Source organism: Python bivittatus, unplaced genomic scaffold (genome assembly GCF_059951505.1).
Source record: "Python bivittatus isolate LINGU-HERP-01145 unplaced genomic scaffold, Pbiv_v1 ctg000520_np1212, whole genome shotgun sequence".
Taxonomy (NCBI): domain Eukaryota; kingdom Metazoa; phylum Chordata; class Lepidosauria; order Squamata; family Pythonidae; genus Python; species Python bivittatus.
In genome coordinates, this window is record NW_028277080.1 from 2,356,751 (window position 1) to 2,376,242 (window position 19,492).

General features: G+C 40.5%; 1 protein-coding gene across 2 annotated transcripts in view; it reads left to right on the forward strand.

The window, feature by feature from the left end:
* SIDT1 (SID1 transmembrane family member 1) overlaps positions 1-19,479 on the forward strand; it is a 65,102-nt gene extending 45,623 nt beyond the window's left edge. Inside the window, exons 19-25 of one of the 2 annotated variants that reach the window (XM_088147493.1) lie at positions 639-744; positions 6,266-6,342; positions 10,012-10,058; positions 11,198-11,303; positions 12,081-12,191; positions 15,311-15,424; positions 17,572-19,479. In XM_088147493.1, the coding sequence (XP_088003619.1) occupies positions 639-744; positions 6,266-6,342; positions 10,012-10,058; positions 11,198-11,303; positions 12,081-12,191; positions 15,311-15,424; positions 17,572-17,634 (624 nt within the window). In that variant the 3' untranslated portion in view covers positions 17,635-19,479. Of the gene's footprint in view, positions 1-638; positions 745-6,265; positions 6,343-10,011; positions 10,059-11,197; positions 11,304-12,080; positions 12,192-15,310; positions 15,425-17,571 lie in introns of those variants that run through there. The other variant, XR_015797357.1, reaches the window with a different exon arrangement.
* Positions 19,480-19,492: the final 13 nt, after the last annotated feature.

Below are 19,492 nucleotides of genomic sequence, written 5' to 3' on the forward strand. Positions count from 1 at the left end.
ACTCATGAACTTAAACTTAAATTCCACTGATGCCAGGTGGTAAAAAACCAGCTGCTGTAGGTGCTCAAGCCTACCCATTTGAAAAATGAAAGATAGAATTATGTCTTATTGAATAATAATGCCAGAAATTCTCGTAGTAAGTGTTTGAAGTGCCACAGCCTAAAGAGAGTGCTTTTCTCAGGTTCAGTCCCACATTTGATGAAATTATCAAAGCAGTATATAAAAACAGTTTAAAAAAAAGTGAAAATGATAAACCGTAATAATAAACTCACTACTGCAACAATAAAAATGCAGTTTAAGCTCTAATGCCGCTCGTTGCCTTAATAAAATAATCAAAAGATGCATCTGTATTCATTTTGCATTTAGGTTTTTAGAAATGCAGTCTGGGTATGATTCATTCCCATTCCTATTCTCTAGTCTGAATTATTAAAATATTATTATTAGATTTTATGTATTATTACATTAATTATTGAATTATTGGTATGTCTCACTAATCCTTTCTGATCACCAAACTTAGCTTAAGTTGGAAAAAAGTTAACTATAGAATATTCAGTTTCTTTTATTTGAAAACCAAGGTCTAATACTAGTTGTCTCTGATGGTGAGACAACTGATTGTTTATTTATTTATTCTTTCCAAGGTTTTTGGGAAAAATGTGTGGTTTTGGGCCCTCTTCTCCATCATCCATGTTGTGGCCTCCCTTGGTCTTAGCACCCAGATTTACTACATGGGTCGTTTTAAGATAGGTAAGTTTTATTTGGAAAGAAATCTAATTAAAATCCAAGCCTAGGATTTTAGCCAGAAATAGCAGATAGTTTTATATTTTGGAGAGAATGCTGGAGAAACACTACAGTGCATCCGGAAAGTATTCAGACCCCCTTCACTTTTTTCAATTTTGTTATTTGCAGCCTGATACTACAATCATTCAAATTCATTTTTTTCTCATTAATCTACATAATGACAAAGTGAAAACAGAATTTTAGAAATGTCTGTAAATTTATTAAAAAGGAAAAACTGAAATATCACATGTACTTAAGTATTCGGACCCTTTACTCAGTACTTTGTTGAAGCACCTTTGGCAGCAATTACAGCCTCGAGTCTTTTTCCGTATGACGTGACAAGCTTTGCACACCTGGATTGGGGGATTCTTCTTTGCAAATCCTCTCAAGCTCAATCAGGTTGGATGGGGACCATCGGCGGACAGCCATTTCCAGGTCTCTCCAGAGATGTTCAATAGGTTTCAAGTCAGGGCTCTGGCTGGGCCACTCTAGGACATTCACAGAGTTGTGCCTAAGCCATTCCTGTGTTGTCTTGGCTGTGTGCTTAGGATCATTGTCATGTTGGAAGGTGAACCTTTGGCCCAGTCTGAGGTCCTGAGCACTGTAGAACGGGTTTTAACTGAGGATATCTCTGTCCTTTGCTCCATTCAGCTTTCCCTCAAGCCTGACCAGTCTCCCAGTCCCTGCTGCTGAAAAACACCCCCACAGCATGATGCTGCCACCACCATGCTTTACTGTTGGGATGGTATTGGGCAGGTGATGAATGCTGCCTAGTTTCCTCCAGACATAACATTTAGAATTGAGGCCAAACAGTTCAATCTTGGTTTCACCAGACCAGAGAATCTTGTTCTTCACAGTCTGAGAGTCCTTCAGGTGCTTTTTTGCAAACTCCAAGCGGGCGTTCATGTATTTTGCACTGAGGAGAGACTTCCGTCTAGCCACTCTGCCATAAAGCCCAGATCAGTGGAGGGCTGCGGTGATGGTTGTCCTTCTGGAACTTTGTCCCATCTCCATACAGGATCTCTGGAGCTCAGTCAGAGTGATCATCGGGTTCTTGGTCACCTCTCTTACTGAGTCTCTTCTCCCGATTGCTCAGTTTGGCCGGGCGACCAGCTCTTGGAAGAATCCTGGTTGTGCCAGACTTCTTCCATTTGAGAATTATGGAGGCCACTGTGCTCTTGGGAACCTTCAGTGCAGCAGAATTTTTTTTGTAGCCTTCCCCAGATCTGTGCCTTGCAGTAATCCTGTCTCTGAGCTCTGCAGGCAGTTCCTTTGACCTCATGGCTTTTGCTCTGATATAGTATGCATTGTCAGCTGTGAGGCTTCTATAGAGAGGTGTGTGCCTTTCCAAATCATGTCCAATCAATTTAATTTACCCCAGGTAGACTCCAATCAAGGTGTAGCAACAGCTCAGCAATGATCAAGAGAAGTGGGAGGCAACTGAGCTAAATTTCAAGTGTTGTTGGAAAGGGTCTGAATACTTATGCCAGTGTGATATTTCAGTTTTTTCTTTTTAATAAATCTACAGACATTTCTAACATTCTGTTTTCACTTTGTCATTCTGGGGTACTGAGTGTAGATTAATGAGAAAAAAAATGAATTTGAATGATTGTAGTATCAGGCTGCTGCAACATAACAAAATTGAAAAAAGTGAAGGGGGTCTGAATACTTTCCGAATGCACTGTATACTTAGCAGAATATAATTTTATAAGAAATTATAAGAAATTAGTAGTTTGCCAAATTGATTAATATAGATCATCTATGGATGATTGTAATGAATCATGGTTTCAATTAATTGATGTATGTATGTCTGTAAATATATGTCTTGCATGTTTTTATTTTCTTTGTTAGCTTCTTTCTTCTTTTATAATTTTGTATACTGTATATACTCACAGATAAGCCAAGAATTTTAGGTGCCAAAATACAACCAAGAAATTGAGTTTGGCCTATCCATGGATGGGCTTATCTGTGAGTATATATGGTAGATTTTTCTCTCAGCTTTTTTAAAGTACCCATATATCCTGTACATACTCATGGATAAGGCCATCTGTGGAGAAGCAGACTTTGAAGTTTTAACCAAAATACTATGAAAAATGTGCCACCTGTGGGTAAGCCAATTGTGAAACTTAAAACATACAAAAATGTTGAGGGTCATCTTATCTGTGGATGTGCTTATCTGCAAGTATATATAGTATTCTTTGTTTTTTATTTAATTTAAAAACTCTTAAAAAAAACAAATTATTGTGGAGACTGCTGCTTGCATGAAAGAAAAATAGATAACCTATATGTAGGAAATAACATAGTGATAAGAGACCCTGTGTTACTTAAGTCTATCTACACTAAGAACTTACAATGCGCTGTCCTTTGGTTGGCTGAGGACCTGAACTGCACGGTTCAGAATTAGAAGAGAAATATAGATGAACTGAGAGAGGAAGGAAGTGATAAAAGCCCTGAGAATATCAGTCTAGCCCAGAGTTTCTCAACCTTGACTACTTTAAGATGGGTGGACTTCAGCTCCCAGAATTCCCCAGCCAGTTGAAGACCACCATCTTAAAGTTGCCAAGGTTGAGAAACCCTGTGCTAGCCAATGAGATGTATGTTACATAGGGACATGCTAAGTAAGTTTTGTTTAAAGCAAGTAGATAAAAGTGCAAAGTCCCTCTGCTAAGTAGCTCTACATCTATTGCTCCTGGAGGTCAATAGATTTATAGGTGCAGAAAGCTGGTGCGTGCAAAGTTGAATTCCAACATTTCTCTTCTCAATGGCTATTGCACCAGTTCATGACTTTCATGGCTTCATGAAGGTCTTTAAACTGACCTCTTGACAGTAGCTTGGTGAGTATGTCAGCTGCTCTCTCCTCTGCAGGGCAATACTTCTGCTCAGCAAGCCCATTCTGGTATGCATCTTGCACATGATGGTACTTGACATCATTGTGCTTTGTATATGAAGTAACTTTTTCTTTTTTGGAAATCAGAGTGCAACTTTTGTTGTCCTCATCTATAATTCAGCTTATCTATCACAAAGTCCAATATTAGTTTGAGTAACCAGGTTATTTCTTGGCAAACTAATGCTGCAGATATATATCCTGCTTCTGTGGATGAGAGGACAACTGTTACTTGCTTTTTGCTAGTCCAACCTTCCACATAATAAGACAAGTTTTTTGGTGGATTTTCTGTTCTTGATATCTCCAGCGGAGTTTGTAATTCCAGCTGCTAGTCTGGAATTGTTGTCTATAGGTAACATTAACTTTTAATCTACAGTTTCCTTTAAGTATCTTCCTACTATCTTGATTCCATCCAGTCTTCCTTTGCTGGTGCATTTACCTTCCTGCATAGTATCCCTATTGCTGATGTAGTTTCTGGCATAGTGACTAAAAGCCTTTAGGTGTTCTCCTCCATTATGGTGAGCCAGATAAGTAGCTGAAGTGCACAGGTCAGAGTCAGAAGTGAAGAAGAAAGCAGATGAAAGCCCTGAGAATATCAGTCTAACTAATAGAAAGCATGTTACACAGAGACATGCAGAGTTAAGTCTTTTTGATAGCAAAGGAGAGAAAGGCATAGAGTTCCTCTGTCGATTATCTCTACGTCTACTACTTCTAGTTATCAAAAGGTTATAAGTGCAGAAAGCCACTGCGTGGAAACAGACATAGCATGAGAATGAGCTTTATTCTTTCTTACTGTTTTTTTTTTCCTGATGGATTACATTAGAAGTAAGAATCCGTGTTGACTTTTTCATTTATTACCTAATACTGACTATAGGGGATTGCATATTGTTTGTTTATTTAAGAAAATTTATGTGGCTGCTTATCTTACATATAAACTCTTGCAGTTGGCTGTTTCTGTCCCTAAACCTGATTGTCAGTGACTGTGTCATGTATTGAAGGCATCAATTACTTTTCAGCAGGTAGTGCTTTCCACAGGGAGCGTAGGGCTGGTCATTGTGTATGTATGTATGTTCTAGGTTGCCAAACATTTGGGGACATCTTCCAGCTGCCTCACACTTCCTTGCTGTATCATTATATTCTTCTCACAAGCGTTTTTCCCTTTTCTTTTCTGCTTCACTTGGTGCCAGATGTCTCTGATCCAGGTAACTAGCAGCTGGGGTTAAACCTTCCCCCTTTGGGCTAAGCAAAAAGGCTTTGGCAGCCAGAATGAAAAGCATGCTCATTTTTCTGGATCTTTATGGAAAAACCAATAGCTCGAATCCCCAGTTCTTTCAGGACAGATCTAGTAAAACAAACCAGATGGCATAACTACTCCATGGAGATTTCTCAAGAATGCTAGTGGTAGAGGGGCACATTTCAGCAGACTTACTAGCAGATCCACTAAGGGAGATATGTTTCTATAAAATGTTTCCACAGGGCCTAATTTTAAAAAGCAACCTACCAAAAATATGGTAGGGAAGCTGAGAATAATAGAATGATAGTATGAAAAAAACAGAAAATAAAAGGTCAAAGTTAGTTCCTGGCAGGGCCTCAGAGTATGGCATAGTGAAGGTGCCACAGCTGAAAAAGCCATCTGTTCTTTGCTAGTGGTAGAACTAAGATGTAGGTAATGGTAGCAGTGATTCTTAGAGGAAACAATAGCCCTCCAGATACATGTATCTTTAGTTGCTTTAAGTATTAAAGCAAGTATCAACTGGCATTCAAAAATGTGTTGAGAGCTATTGAAACATTTCCATTCTCCCTCTCTTAAGATTCCATGTTTTGATGAAATTGTAGTTTTCCAGTATGCATGGATTGTGATACAGTATCCAGATATTCCATGTTATCTTTGTCCCAGAAGAGTCAACATTAATGCATCAGCCAGAGCTGGTAGAAAGCAGTTCGTGCCTTTGAATATGTCATTAAGAGATAAGTCTAACATATACCAGCATTCAAACTGTTGATCTGCTATAGTAGAAATGAACCATTTGCAGGAAGGGGTAGAATTAACTTTTGTTTTTCTGTTTCTTCAACCTTGGAGAGAGTAAAAGGCTGGCTGATAGCACGATAATTTTAGTGGGACTGAAATGTTCGTTTAGAAGATTAAGGGGTGAAATGAGCATATACATTCTTGTAAAGGTTTAATGCATCCATATTGCCACGTAGCAAACAAATTGGGGAAAGCCGTATCACTGAAAGTTGGCATTTTTGCTGCTATTTTTTGGCTACATGCTCTGAAAGCTGTAGAAGGAGTGTTAGGCCTACCAATTTATAACTGAGATTACAGTCCTCTCCTACAAAAATCTGCTCCTAATTGCCCCAAGTTTTCCTGGCTTTCAGCTGCCTAGCATTAGTGTAATAAGTCATTTTTTTGTCACTAGTGTTCAATAATTGGTATTCAAAATCCTTTGTCACTTTTCTGAAAATCAAACATTTTCCAATAGAATCCACTCTACGTTGTGCCAACCCTTGCCTCTCAGTCCTGGATTATATATTTGCTTCATCATGAACTTAGTCAAATGTTGATTGCCATGTTTTAATTCCATTTGTTCTTTTCTGCGGTAGACCTTGGGATTTTTCGACGTGTAGTTATAGTGTTGTACACAGATTATATACAGCAATGCAGCCGACCCATGTACATTGTAAGTACTTCCTTCAGTCCCTTGAAGCTTTCTCTGATGGATTATGAAAATAGTTTTCCTTTTCATTTGAAAACATATAAATTGGTTAATATAAACATAATAATCTTATTTTCCACCGTGTTAGTAATCCATTTTCTGAAATTCTTTGACTAGAAAAACTATGATGGATTCCACTTAGAATTCTTCTTCATGGTCTTTATGTATCATCTGTATGAGGATGCGTCTGGTCAGAACCACCATCAGGAACTTTCTCTGCCTGACAGAATTCTTAGTAGGAGATCTACTCTCCCCTGCACATACAGATAGTCCTCAAGGTACAACCATTTGTTCAGTGATCGTTCAAAGTTACGGCAGCACTGAACAAATGGTACTTATGCCTGGTCCCCAAAGTTATGGCCATTGCAGTGCCCCTGCGGTCACATGATCAAAATTCGGGTGCTTGGCAGCCCACCTACACTTAACCCCAGGGGAGCTTCAACTCCCTTCACCTGCCTGTCTTCCCCCCATCTCTGCCATTTTGGCCACCCTGCACAGTGGCACTCCTCAGTGGTGGTGGCAGCACTGGGGGTGAAATAGAGGGCAGTCTCTGTTGGCCACCCCCACCCCCAGGCCTCAACTTCAGTCCCAGTGCTGCCACTACCACCAAAACATGCTGCCTCAAGCCCCATGCCACAGTCACCACCTCAGTGCCACAGCGCAAAGCCCCAGCCACCACCAGTGCCCTGCGTTCCACTCATCCTGTTGGACTTGCTACCCAGCACTCTGCTGGCCTTGCCACCCTCTGCTCCACTCACCCTGCCGGCCTTGCCACCCCCACTCCACCGTCTTCCTCCCACTGCTGATGAGGTGCGCCCAACCTGGCCCTATGCAAGGCAGCTGCTGGCTATGCCAGGCCTTCTACCTGAGGCCACTTGTGCCATTCTCCAAATTGTGTGGGCTGTTCTTGTGATGCTTTGGAAGGCCTCAGAAGCTTTCTGAAGGCTTTCCAAAGCATTGCAAGAATGGCCTGCGCTATTTGGAGAACAGCATGAGCAGCTTCAGAAAGAACATCTGGCGCAGCTAGAAGCTACTTTGCATAGGGACAGGCCGGGTGCACTTCATCATCAGCAGGAGGAAGACAGCAAAGATCAGCTAGGGGTGGCAGGGCCAGCGAGCACAGGGCCAGCAGGGTGATAGGGCCAGTGGAGTGCAGAGTGGCAGAATGCAAGGTGGCCAAAAGGGCAGTGATGGGGGGGAGATAGGCAGGTGGAGGGAGTTGAAGAGGAGGCAGCCCCTTACCTTATCGAGGCTCAGGGCTGGGAGGGACAAAGCCAGCAGTGGTTTGGATCAGGGTGGGTCCTCGCCTGATGACCAGTGGGATTTGGTCAACAACGGCAACAGGGAGTGCTGGGATTGCTACTGCCAAGCAATGTGGTCACATGACATCACACTTTACGACCGCATCACTTAGCGATGGAAATTCCTTTCCCAGTTACCATCATAACTCAAGGATTACCCGTCCCTAACCCTAACTTGTACACTTACGTGTGGCTGATGTTCTTTCCTCAGTTCCTTTTTTGATCATAGCTGGTTTCTTTCATCATATCTTATTTGCATAGCTAAGAAAGATGTCATTCTCACCACTACTGCTTTCACTTTCCGATGCAATCTGTTCTGCATTGGTCAGGCCCCATCTCAACAATTATGTTCAGTTCTGGCACTCTAAGGAAGATTTAGGCAACTAGACAGCAAGGATTATCAGGACCCTGAAAACGAAGTCCCGCAAAGAGAGACAGGGTATATTAAATTTGATAGAGAAAACAGGAGAGATCAAAAAGAATTCTTCAAAAGATACATCAGAAAAGATACTTCAGGAAAAGAACCATGAATAATTATAATGTAATTAAGTTACATTATGGTAGATTAATGATAGATTTTGGTTTAGCATAAGGAAATATGTCCTATCGCAGATGGTGAGTTCCCTTTAGATGTTTTTAAGCAAAGACTGAACAAATATTTCTCAGAGATCTTTTAATTTGGATTCTGGGTTGGATTCAATGGACTAGAGAGCCCCCTTATTATTTTACAAGTTTCTGTAACTTAGTTCTGGCATTCAGATAACCAAAGTACTCTGGGTGATGGAGGGTGGGCAAAGGTGGGGATCCGTGGTTGCGTGAGAAAATATAGATGTGGAATGATAGTGGAAATTTCTAAATGATTAAATATCCTCTAAATATTAAGAAAATTATGATGCTAATACATTCTCAAGAAAAGCATAAAAAATACTTTAAAGTGAAAAAAAGTATAATATATCATTAAAACAGTTAAGTTACAATTCTATATATACTTATCTAATGTAAGTATTATTCAAATACGTATATAATTCTAATACATTTATTTGACTATCATATTTTTTTTAACCTACTATATTTTATATAAATGAGTTCCATATTTTATTATACTTGTGCATACAAAGTCAATCCGCTGATAAGTGGCAGGTGCAACCAGGTCTTCAATCCATTGAGTGAATGGGGCCATACATTATCTTTCCATTGCTATAATAGAAGTTTTTTGGCAATAGCAAGGGTATGGAGAATCTATTTAAGTTGTCTAGTTGTCAAATTCCATGTAATAGGTATGTTATTCAAGAGAATATTATCCTCTGAAAATTTTAGCTTTTGTCGAATAGTCATACTTACATAGTCTACTACTTTCTCCCAAAACTTAGTAAGTATAGGACATTGTAGAAACATGTGTTTTAAAGAAGCATTATCCTTATTACATCTCCAACAAAATGCTGTCTTAGTCCTTTTTTATATAAATGAAGTGGAGTCTAATACATTCTAAATATTATTTTTTCTTGTATAAGTTGTAGTTTGAAGTCCACTGACACTCTTGCTATAGAAGTTAAGACGCTGTCCCATTGTCTAGGTAATATGGGAACCTCTGATTCTTTATTTCACTCATTTCTTAACATCTGCATATCAGATTGATTTATTGATAATAAATATCTTTAAAAACTAATACTAGGTTTTTTAGTTTTAAAGGATTTAACAAGTTGTTCTAGTGTCTCAGGTGTCTCGGAAGCTGAAAATGCTGCTGGTCCAGACAATGTTGTTAACAAATGTTGTAGCTGTAAATATTGCCATTGGGTTACATCTGATAGATGATATTTATCTCTGAACACAGCTTATGTTACAAATTCATCTTCATCGTCTAACAATTGGTCCAAAGTCAATATCCCCGCCTCCATCCAATTTTTCCATATCGCCGTCTTTTTCCCAATTTTTAAAATCGAGTTTCCCCATAAAGTCAATTTAGCATTGGAAAAGGGGTCAAATCTTATTTTATTAGGCATTCCATTCCATAACTTTCTAATTGACATAATTGTTTCCATAGATACTAAAGTTCTATTTTCTTTGTGTTTTTTTCTTTTTCTGTTACTATTCAATTTAAAATAATAAAAAATTTGTAAAAATCCTCTAAATACTTATAATGATGCTAAAGCAACTACAGATGTAAATCGGATAAGCGGCTTCACATCACAAACTTAAGTATGCTGTTAATTATTTCCTGTTAAAATCATTGGGATAAAACTGAAAAATGTTGCTATGACTTGATGACTTCACGCCTTGCAGATGTTCTGCTATGACGTTATACACATTTTTGGTTATTCCTTCTGTTCTCTAGGACAGAATGATTCTGCTTGTTGTTGGGAACCTGGTTAATTGGTCTTTGTAAGTAGCAAATGTATGTTTATATGTTTGTAGATGTATTTTGTACAATAAGAGATGCAGGTGTCTGTTGGAGAAGCTCTCTCTCTGAAATAGTGCTGCCTACTATTTTTAAAATATTTTTTCAAGTTGAAAAATTACCTATTATCTAACCATTTGTTCCCATTCCCTCTTCCCCAGCCTGGAAATTCCACAATTCTTTATGTGATTATTGCAGCATAGGAACCCGACTTTGTTAGGGAATCAGCCTGGCAACTGTTGGAATAAATACTAGTTCCTTCTTTCCCCCCCTTACCCTCTACCTCAGGAGTATTGCCATCCCCAGCAGAGAACCAGGAAGAGCCTCTCCTTCTCTTTGGCTCTTGTGACTCTGGCTTAGAAAAAGGAGTGGTGGGGGGAGCAGAGGAAAACTTCATCCCTTTCCTCTCAGTGTTATCTAAGGAAGCTATAATGGTAACCGGGGTGGGAAATTTACCATCTCAGTTATACTCCCTCATCTTTTAGCTGGAAATCCCCATTTTAGCATCTGCTTAGAGAATCACCCTTGCTCTATGAGATGATTTATAGCTTTATTCTAACATCGAGCGCTTTCTATTGCTTGATATATTCACAATGTGATTTTCTGCTTGTTAGGGTCTGTTCACAAATATTGGAGCTTTGCTTGGGAATAAAATGCCTAGAAAAAGAGATGATGAGGAAACAAACCAAAAGAGAACAAGTCTGCCCAGTCTCATCCATGTGTTCACTTTTTGCATTATTGGGGCCAATTCTCAGTTTAAATTGTCACAAGATGTCATAATTGGCTTATGCTAAGAGGTGCTGTGATCTTTTCTAAAATCCTTTCTTCTACAGTGACGGGAGTCATGGTCAAAATCATTTAATTTCTGGAAGCACTTTTCACTGAACTAGTGGATTTATAGCAAGGGCTTTTGAAGAATGGTTGATCTTTGATTGGTTTTCAGATAGATAGGTCTTCAAGATACTTTACAACTACTGTATAATTAAAACAATTAATTAAAGCATAATTATTATCGTTTTCTAACTAGAAAATCATAGTTATTCTAAACAAATTAATCTGGATCAGCATTGTATGTTTTTGTCCAATCATCTGGGATTACACTGCCTTTGTTCTTCTCTCTTAGTGCAATTTTTGGACTGGTATATCGGCCACGGGATTTTGCTTCTTACATGCTGGGCATTTTTATCTGTAATCTTCTGCTGTATCTTGCCTTTTATGTCATCATGAAGGTAAGTAGTCCTTATTACTTGTTACTTAGTAATGGAGGGGGATTAGATTGTATATGGAAGAATATGCTTGCTCGGTGCTCATCTTCTAGATCTGCCCTTCCAGAGTTGGTTACAGGTTTTTAGCCCTTGGATAAGAGACCTCAGTGATTATTAGTTTATGATGAAGTTCTTCATAGGAGACAGAGAGTACATCTTTTGTATAATCAGAGTATATATGATATCTGAATTTGGAAAAGCACCAATCAACTATTACATTAAGACAGATACGGGTATCATGATTAACTATGTTCCACAGCCTCAAACTTAAAGGGGAAAGCACAATTTACCAAAGATCAGGAAAATTGCCAGGCTCCTTCTGTGGAAATATCAGGTGAAAAGGAAGAAGAAAAAGGTCCCATGCTTCCAGTCTGATGAGATTAGCTCAATTCCTGAAGGACCTATGACCAGGTGTGAACATCTAGGGAAGAGGGCAATCCTTCAGGAATGCATTTCAGAAGTCACAAATGTAAGGTTTGTGTGAGTAGAGTGCTTTGCTTTGATTTTACACCAAATCCCCTACTGTTGTGATTACAGGATACTAGGCAATGCTGAGGACATGGTGGTATGTAACAAATTCAGGCAGATTCCTCTTATTTTCACTTCAAACAAAGACGGGCTTGAAGAGAAAGCTCTAGCTTTTCTAAAATTTGATTAGTTATCTCTTATGTCACTTTTTGGCCTTTTACGTGCATCTCATAGGAAATACCCATTGAAGTATTGTACTTTTTGTCTTTCCAGCTCCGCAGTTCAGAGAGGCTATTGCCTTTCCCTCTCTTTTGTATTGTGGCCACAGCTGTGGTTTGGGCTGCAGCTCTTTATTTCTTTTTCCAGAACCTTAGTAGCTGGGAGGTAGGTTTCTTTCTTTTTTCTTGCTTCTGTTGCACTTCAGGAGTATCTGAAATGACCAAAGATCACAAGAAGGAAAACAGTAGTCAAAGAAGCATTGGAGAATATATGGACAAAATTTCAGAATTAAAAGATGTTTTGATTTAAAATTCAGCTCTTGGTCTCCTTCCCTATGACCCTACTTTTTTATGCCAAATTCCGTAGAATATTAATATAAAACTAGCTTGATCCTCTAACATACAAGTATTCCTTAACTTACGATCATTTGTGTTCAGCAACTGTCCAGTTATGATGGTGCTGAATGAAGGGACTTATGACCATTCCCTGAAGTTACGGCACCCCTGCAGTCATGTGATCGCAATAAGGGTGCTTGGCAACCTGTTCACCCTTACAGCTGGTTGCCAAGCACCCCGCCATCACATGATCACCATTTGCAATTTTCCCTGCCGGCTTCCCCAGAAAGTCAATGGGGAAGGTGGCAGGGAAGGTGGCAAGTCACTGGGGTAAGTCTGCCCCACCTGCATGCCCTCCCTAGCCCATCTGCGCTCGCACTGCGCTGGCCACTCATACACCCCTGCACACCCTTCCCAACCCGGGCGGTTCCTCTCTCACCCCCTCACGCACCTCCACACACCCTCCCTGACCTAACCTGCACCCCCATACACCCTCCCTGACCTGCGCCACACTTCTTGTGCAATCCCATGCACCCTTCCCAACCCATGCGACATCTCTTGCACACCCCTTCACACCCAACCTGCACTGTACCCCCGTGCGTGGTATGCAAGATGTGCACCCTCCCCAACCTGCATGGCACATCTTGCACACCATGCACACTTCAGTTAACAATGGCAACTGGGACTGCAGGGATTGCTGTCGCTAAACAAGTCAAATTCATATTTTTGGAGTATAATTCAGTTTCACATTTACTTTTTTGGCAACTGTTTTTTTTAATTTAATTTAATTTTATTATTTATTTATCAAATGTGTCACCACCCATCTCATTAAATGACTCTGGGTGGTTTACAAAACAATTAAAATCAATTAAAATTACAATATTACAGTAATAAATACAAAATAAAAAGATCCAAAGTAATTGGCGATCACTCAGGGAGCGTCACTGAGGTGCTAGCCACCCCCAGGATTGGGTAAAGTTGTTACCCCCCACGCAAGCTGGCAGAGACAGGTCTTTAATTCTTTCCGGAAGGCTGGTAGGGTAGGGGCCTGCTGCACCTCTGGGGGGAGAATGTTCCAAAGGGCAGGAGCAGCGGCAGAGAAGGCTTTCTTCCTGGGTCCTGCCAGTCGACATTCTCTCGCTGACAGGGCCTGCAACATGCCCTCTCTGCCTGACCGAGTGGGGCAGGTTGATGTGACGGGGTAACAGGTAACCTGGACCCATGCCATGTAGGGCTTTAAAGGTGATAACCAACACTTTGAATTGGACCGAGAAGTGGACTGGGACCCAATGCAGCTCACGTAGTAAAGGTGTTATATGTGCCATTATTGGGGCACTCAAAATTATCCACGTGGCTGCATTTTGGACCAGCTGTAGCTTCCAGATACTCTTCAAAGGTAGCCCCATGTAGAGGGCATTGCAATAGTCTAGCCGAGAGATGACCAGGGCATGAGTGACTGACTGGAGAGCCTCCTGGTCCAGGAAGGGACGTAGTTGGCATACCACATGAAGGTGGGCAAAGGCTTTCCTGGCCACAACTGCCACCTGCTCCTCAAGCAGGAGTTGTGAGTCCAGGAGGACCCCCAGATTATGCACTGGGTCTGTCCAGGGCAGTGTCACCCCGTCCAGAACCAAAGATGGTAAATTCCCAGATACAGAGGGGCCTCCAATCCATAGCCACTCCATATTACCAGGGTTCAGCTGAAGCCTGTTGCACCCCATCCAGACCCCCACAGCCTCCAGGCACCACGAAAGGGTGGTCACGGCATCACTCACCTCATCCAGGATGGAGATGTATAATTGGGTATCATCAGCATATTGATGATACCTCATCCCATGGTGACAGATACTCTCACCCAGTGGTTTCATGTAGATGTTAAAAAGGAGTGGAGAGAGTACCGAACCCTGGGGCACCTCACAAAGGAGGGGCTGCGAGCTGGACCTCTTGCCCCCAATCAACACCAATTGGGATTGACCTTGGAGGAAGAGAACCAGCACAGAACTGTGCTGCCTACTCCCAACTCCCCAAGTCGACCCAAAAGGATACCATGGTCGATGGTATCGAAAGCCACTGAGAGGTCAAGAAGAACAAGGATGGATGCACTATCCCCATCCTGCTCCCGCCAGAGATCATCCATGAGTGCAACCAATGCCGTTTCCATCCTGTATCCGGGCCTGAAACCTGACTGAAAAGGGTCCAGATAATCCATTTCATCCAGGATCCTCTGGAGCTGCAACGCCACCACCTTCTCAACCACCTTCCCTAAAAAGGGGAGGTGGGAGACCGGATGAAAACTGTCCAAAATGGTGGGATCCAGTGATGGCTTCTTAAGGAGGGTTTTCCCAGGGTTCTATTAACATATGTAATAACTTGAAACCAAAAAAAAAAGCTATAAAGGACCCATCCCTAGAAGAAAGGCAGTTACGTTCTTAGGGCTGATCTCCACAACCACTTGCCCCAGAGGTGGGAGGCACATTGTTGCCCTTTACCATCGCCAGCCCGCCAGGAAGGCTAACCATTGTGGAATCTGAACATATCCAATTACAGGGGACCTTTTTAATTAGTGCCACTGAAGAAAATTGTGCACATTTGCACAGACTTATCCAACATTAGTATTTGAAAGTCATGGACATTACATAGTTAGTGCTATCAGACCCGTTCTAATTATATTTGATATTTATTTGTTTTAATATTTATTTTATTATATAGCTACTTATTTTATATTAAACACTGACTCCTTAATAACCTCTCATTCAATGGCTTTGTTCTTTTCACCACTCGCTTCTTCTTTATGTTGGCAGATACAGTCTGAGTTTGCTTACTGTGCTTTTCATAGTTAGGTAGAGAAGAGCATTTAATCATCAAGAGATATAAGGCTAGATAGGACACGAGGTTACATTTTCTGTTTGGGGAACATCTAGAATTCACTGGTTTTATCATTTTCTCCAGGAAACCCCAGCACAATCTCGTGAAAAAAATAGGCCGTGTATCCTTCTGGGATTCTTTGATGACCATGATATCTGGCACTTCCTCTCCGCTGCTGCCTTGTTCTTCTCATTCTTGGTGAGATTTTTCTTAAGAACAAAATAATGTCCTAAAGTAAATCATGCCCAGTAGATTCCTAGCCCTATTGCACTGTATAACATTGTACAGTTTGGAATTTTTCTTTTCTTGCAATGAGAATGGTGTGCTTTCTATAATGAAAATAGGTGCTAGCCCTAAATAAGAAAAATCATAGATAGTCCTGCTTACTGACCACTTGTTCAGTGACCATTCAAAGTCATGATGGTGCTGGAAAACGAGATTTATGACTGGTCCTCAATCGTAAGTCAATCGTCACAGAATCCTTGTAATCATGTGATCACAGGCACTTGGCAACCAGCACGGATTAACTATGGTCATAGAGTCCTACAGTAATGTGATTGCCATTTGCAACCTTCACAACTGGCTTCTGACAAGCAGAGTCATTCAGGAAGCCGGCAGGAGGTTGTAAGTCACAGTCACATGACATTGCATTTAATGACCTGTGCTGATTTGCTTAATAATTTCAGTGAACTGATGAACTGCCATCATAAGTCAGGTGTGATCACATGATTTTTCACTTTACGATCGCGTAGCTTAGTGACAGAGTTGCCAGTCCCAGTTGCAGTTGGTAAGGACCACTTGTACTGGATCAAACCAAAAAGTGCTATTAGCCCAGAATTCCATTTCGCACAGTACCTACCAGATGTACATAAGAATTTCTCAAGCAGTAGCCTTCTCTTGTATTATTTGCAGCACTGTCTTTCACTTTGGAAATGGTATGTACAGGTAGTCCTCGTTTAGTGACCATTTGCAGTTATGACAGTGATGAAAAAGTAACTTTGTGACCAATCCTAGCATTTACAACCTTCACAGATCTGTAAAGCTAAGGAAAGCTGAAGTAAGATTGTAAGCACAGTTGCAGTTTCACTTAGCGACCACTTCACTTAACAACCAAGTTGCCAGTCCCAATTGTGGTTGCTAAACGAGGACTACTTGTGATTAATAGCCATTTCTACAGTCATGTGCACACCCTGTGAGTGATGCAAGCACCTAGAACAATCAGCCTTTCTTTATTACCAGGTTTTCTGTAGCCCTTTTCTGTCCTCTTCTGCCCTTCAGTTGCCATGAATATATCAGAAGAATATTTAGACAGTGTCACTCCAAAGTAGAGATAACACAATCAAAAATTGTGCTGCTAGGAACAAATAATTGCATTTTTTACTCACATAGGTGCAAGTTGGTTTCATTTAAAGAGTTATAACTATGTACCTGTTCTCTTTAAAACCTGCAATGGAGCATGCCCACTTAAACATTAAGAAATCCCTTTTCCTTCTTATCTGTCACTAACTCATTTTTATGTTTGTACAAATGGAGATGGGGAGCTCTTTCAATCTGAGGTCTTACCTGATTAGTACAGAATAGGAAATAGAATTTATAAAGACCTCTCCAGCCAGCAGATTGGGCCTACAAGCTTATTGTTTGTATGAAATGAACAGTTCTAGTTTTTGGATGTTGAGATGATGTAATGAGTCATCTTATTCTAAATTACATACAGCTTTCCTAAAGGAGAAAGGCCAATCTTGCACATATGCATAATATCTAAGAATGCCATCTTTCATGTAAGCTGCCTGAGAATAAGATCCAAAGAGCAAATATGGGCAACTCCTTGCAGCCCCCCCCCATCTGTCTTTCTGAGAGCGTCCAAGATGCTGTCACAGTAATAATGTGCAAAGGGGCATACTATGACAACACTCCTGTGGCTTTTTCCCCAGCACAGTTGACTCACACTAGCCTACCAAATTGCTTGTGGCCAGAGGGCAAACTGCAGTTTCTGTCTTGTTTTGTGCAGGGAAACAAGAATGTTCTTGGGCATAAAGGAACAAAAATGGTGCTGTTTGCATTGTGTCACTGCACACACGATTCTTGGCCTCATCAATTTGCTGCAGACAGTGATAGCTCACAATATGGTATTCGTATCACCAAATCTTTTTCCTGGGTGAAGTGCTGAAATATATGTGCAGGGGGAACGCAGCTAGTATTCAGATTTCTAGGAGGGACATGACATTTGTTAGATCTATCCTGATTGACTAGAAGACTGATAAGCCATCCCTGCCTCTTCTTCTATTTGCTGACCAAGGAAAACAAATAAGTCTCTTGACGTGTCTGTGACATTTTCCTTGCTCTAGGGCCTGCTCACCCTGGATGATGACTTGGATTCTGTGCCAAGAAACAAGATACCTGTCTTCTGAGATACGGGATAAGAACAGTATTTGATGCTTCACAGTGAAATTTACTGTTGTGGTGCAGTCAGAACAGAACACCAAGTACACATTGGAAAGAAGCTTCTTATAAACAATTCCTATATCGGAAAACCTGAACACAGCAAAAATCATGTCCTCGACATCAGCTGGATCAGATCTATAGTATAATACATTATGTTGTACAATTATGTTGATTACAAATCAAGCTGGGGTGTTCACAGGCTCTCTTGAGCCATTCTTCACTTTCTTATAATGGATAAAATTTATTCCCAACATTGTAGTTTCTCCACCAAGTGCACACTGAATGATTGTCCTTTTGGCTACTTATGTTCTGTTGCTTGATTGGTCAGAATTACTTTATACAGTACTGAAATATCCCTGAGGTCCTTATGTAAAGCATTTTGCAACTGTCCTGTTTGTTACATAAAATGATAATAGCCCATTCTTTTTGTAGTGGAAGACACATTGAAGAACTCCATCTCTTTTCTTCCTACAGTACTTTAGACAATGTGAATAGCAGAACCCACCTTTTCAGAGGGAGGACAGTATCTTAGAATACACTTCTTTGTACAGAACGTATGTTCCCTGCTCACCTGGAAGGTGGCTTTCCTCTCCATCAGACTGTCATATGCATTATAACATTTAACTTAGATGTTTGGTTCTCCAACAGGTAATCCAGGTGCAGTATTGCAATGTTACTTACCCATGCTAGTCATCTATCACTTGACTATTGCTAGTGGTGAATTCTTTTCTGATAACCTACAATCTCTTATTTGCTGTTCTTTTAAACTCCCGTGAAATAACTATGATGTTGGTAAGATGGAAAAGATCCTATCTTCTACCCTATTGTTTAAACCCCAAATTACGTTCAGAGGATGCTGTGTACATGTTTGTGCCATGCTTTGCTAAGTCTGAATTAAAGCATGTCTCAGTATTATCAACATGAATTACTTAAAGAGGTGTTTGTTAAACTTTTAACTATATTTGTTCTCCTAGTGATTATTTAGCAGCTAATGACACAGCCCAGTTGTCTATCAATTCAATTAGGTTTAAAAAAAAAATATTAAAGACTGGAATTCTGCGTCGGCTTTTCCAGGGCTACTATGTTAAACTTGCTGTATATTTAAAGGAAATCTGAGAACAAAGGAGGTTTCTTCTATCCAGAGGTCTTGTCTCTTATGCATGCCTGGTAGGTCTGGATCTGATTCCAGAAGGGTGCTTCAGAGAATGCAGGAGTCCTAATGGAGCCCTTCAGCAAAGCAACTGCATCTTTTCCTAAGCATGCTCCACGCCAGTGTTTTTCAAACTTGGCAACTTTAAGATGTGTGGACTTCAACTCCCAGAATTCCCCAACCAGCATCTTAAAGTTGCCAAGTTTGAAAAACACTGTTCTAGGTCCCTTTTTGGAATCAAGCCAAAGCATTGCACAGCTGAAATACACTGTACTCCAAGTCACATTTTCCAAAAAGGTAGCCCCAATTGTCTTTTCCTATCCCTAAACAACTTGCTGATAAATAGATCAGAAAACTATCAGCAGACTACTGGAAGTGGTCTTTGCATAGCAACCAAGGCAGTGCTCTGAACCCACTGCCTACAATGTCAAGAATCTCTGTTCTGTCGAAGAATCTGCATGGCCATTTTGAGGTCCTCACTATGTCTGAGCAAGTGGACAGATGAAAATAGTACAAATTAGTGGGAAACCATAGACAGAATTGCTCGACTTTTAAGTTGTTTACCTTTTTAAAAATTACACATTCATAAGCTTTCTCTGGGTATTTAAATATAGGGTCATTAGTTTGCTTTTTGTTTTTCCTGCAAGGGAAGAATTACAAAGCACAAGCAGAAC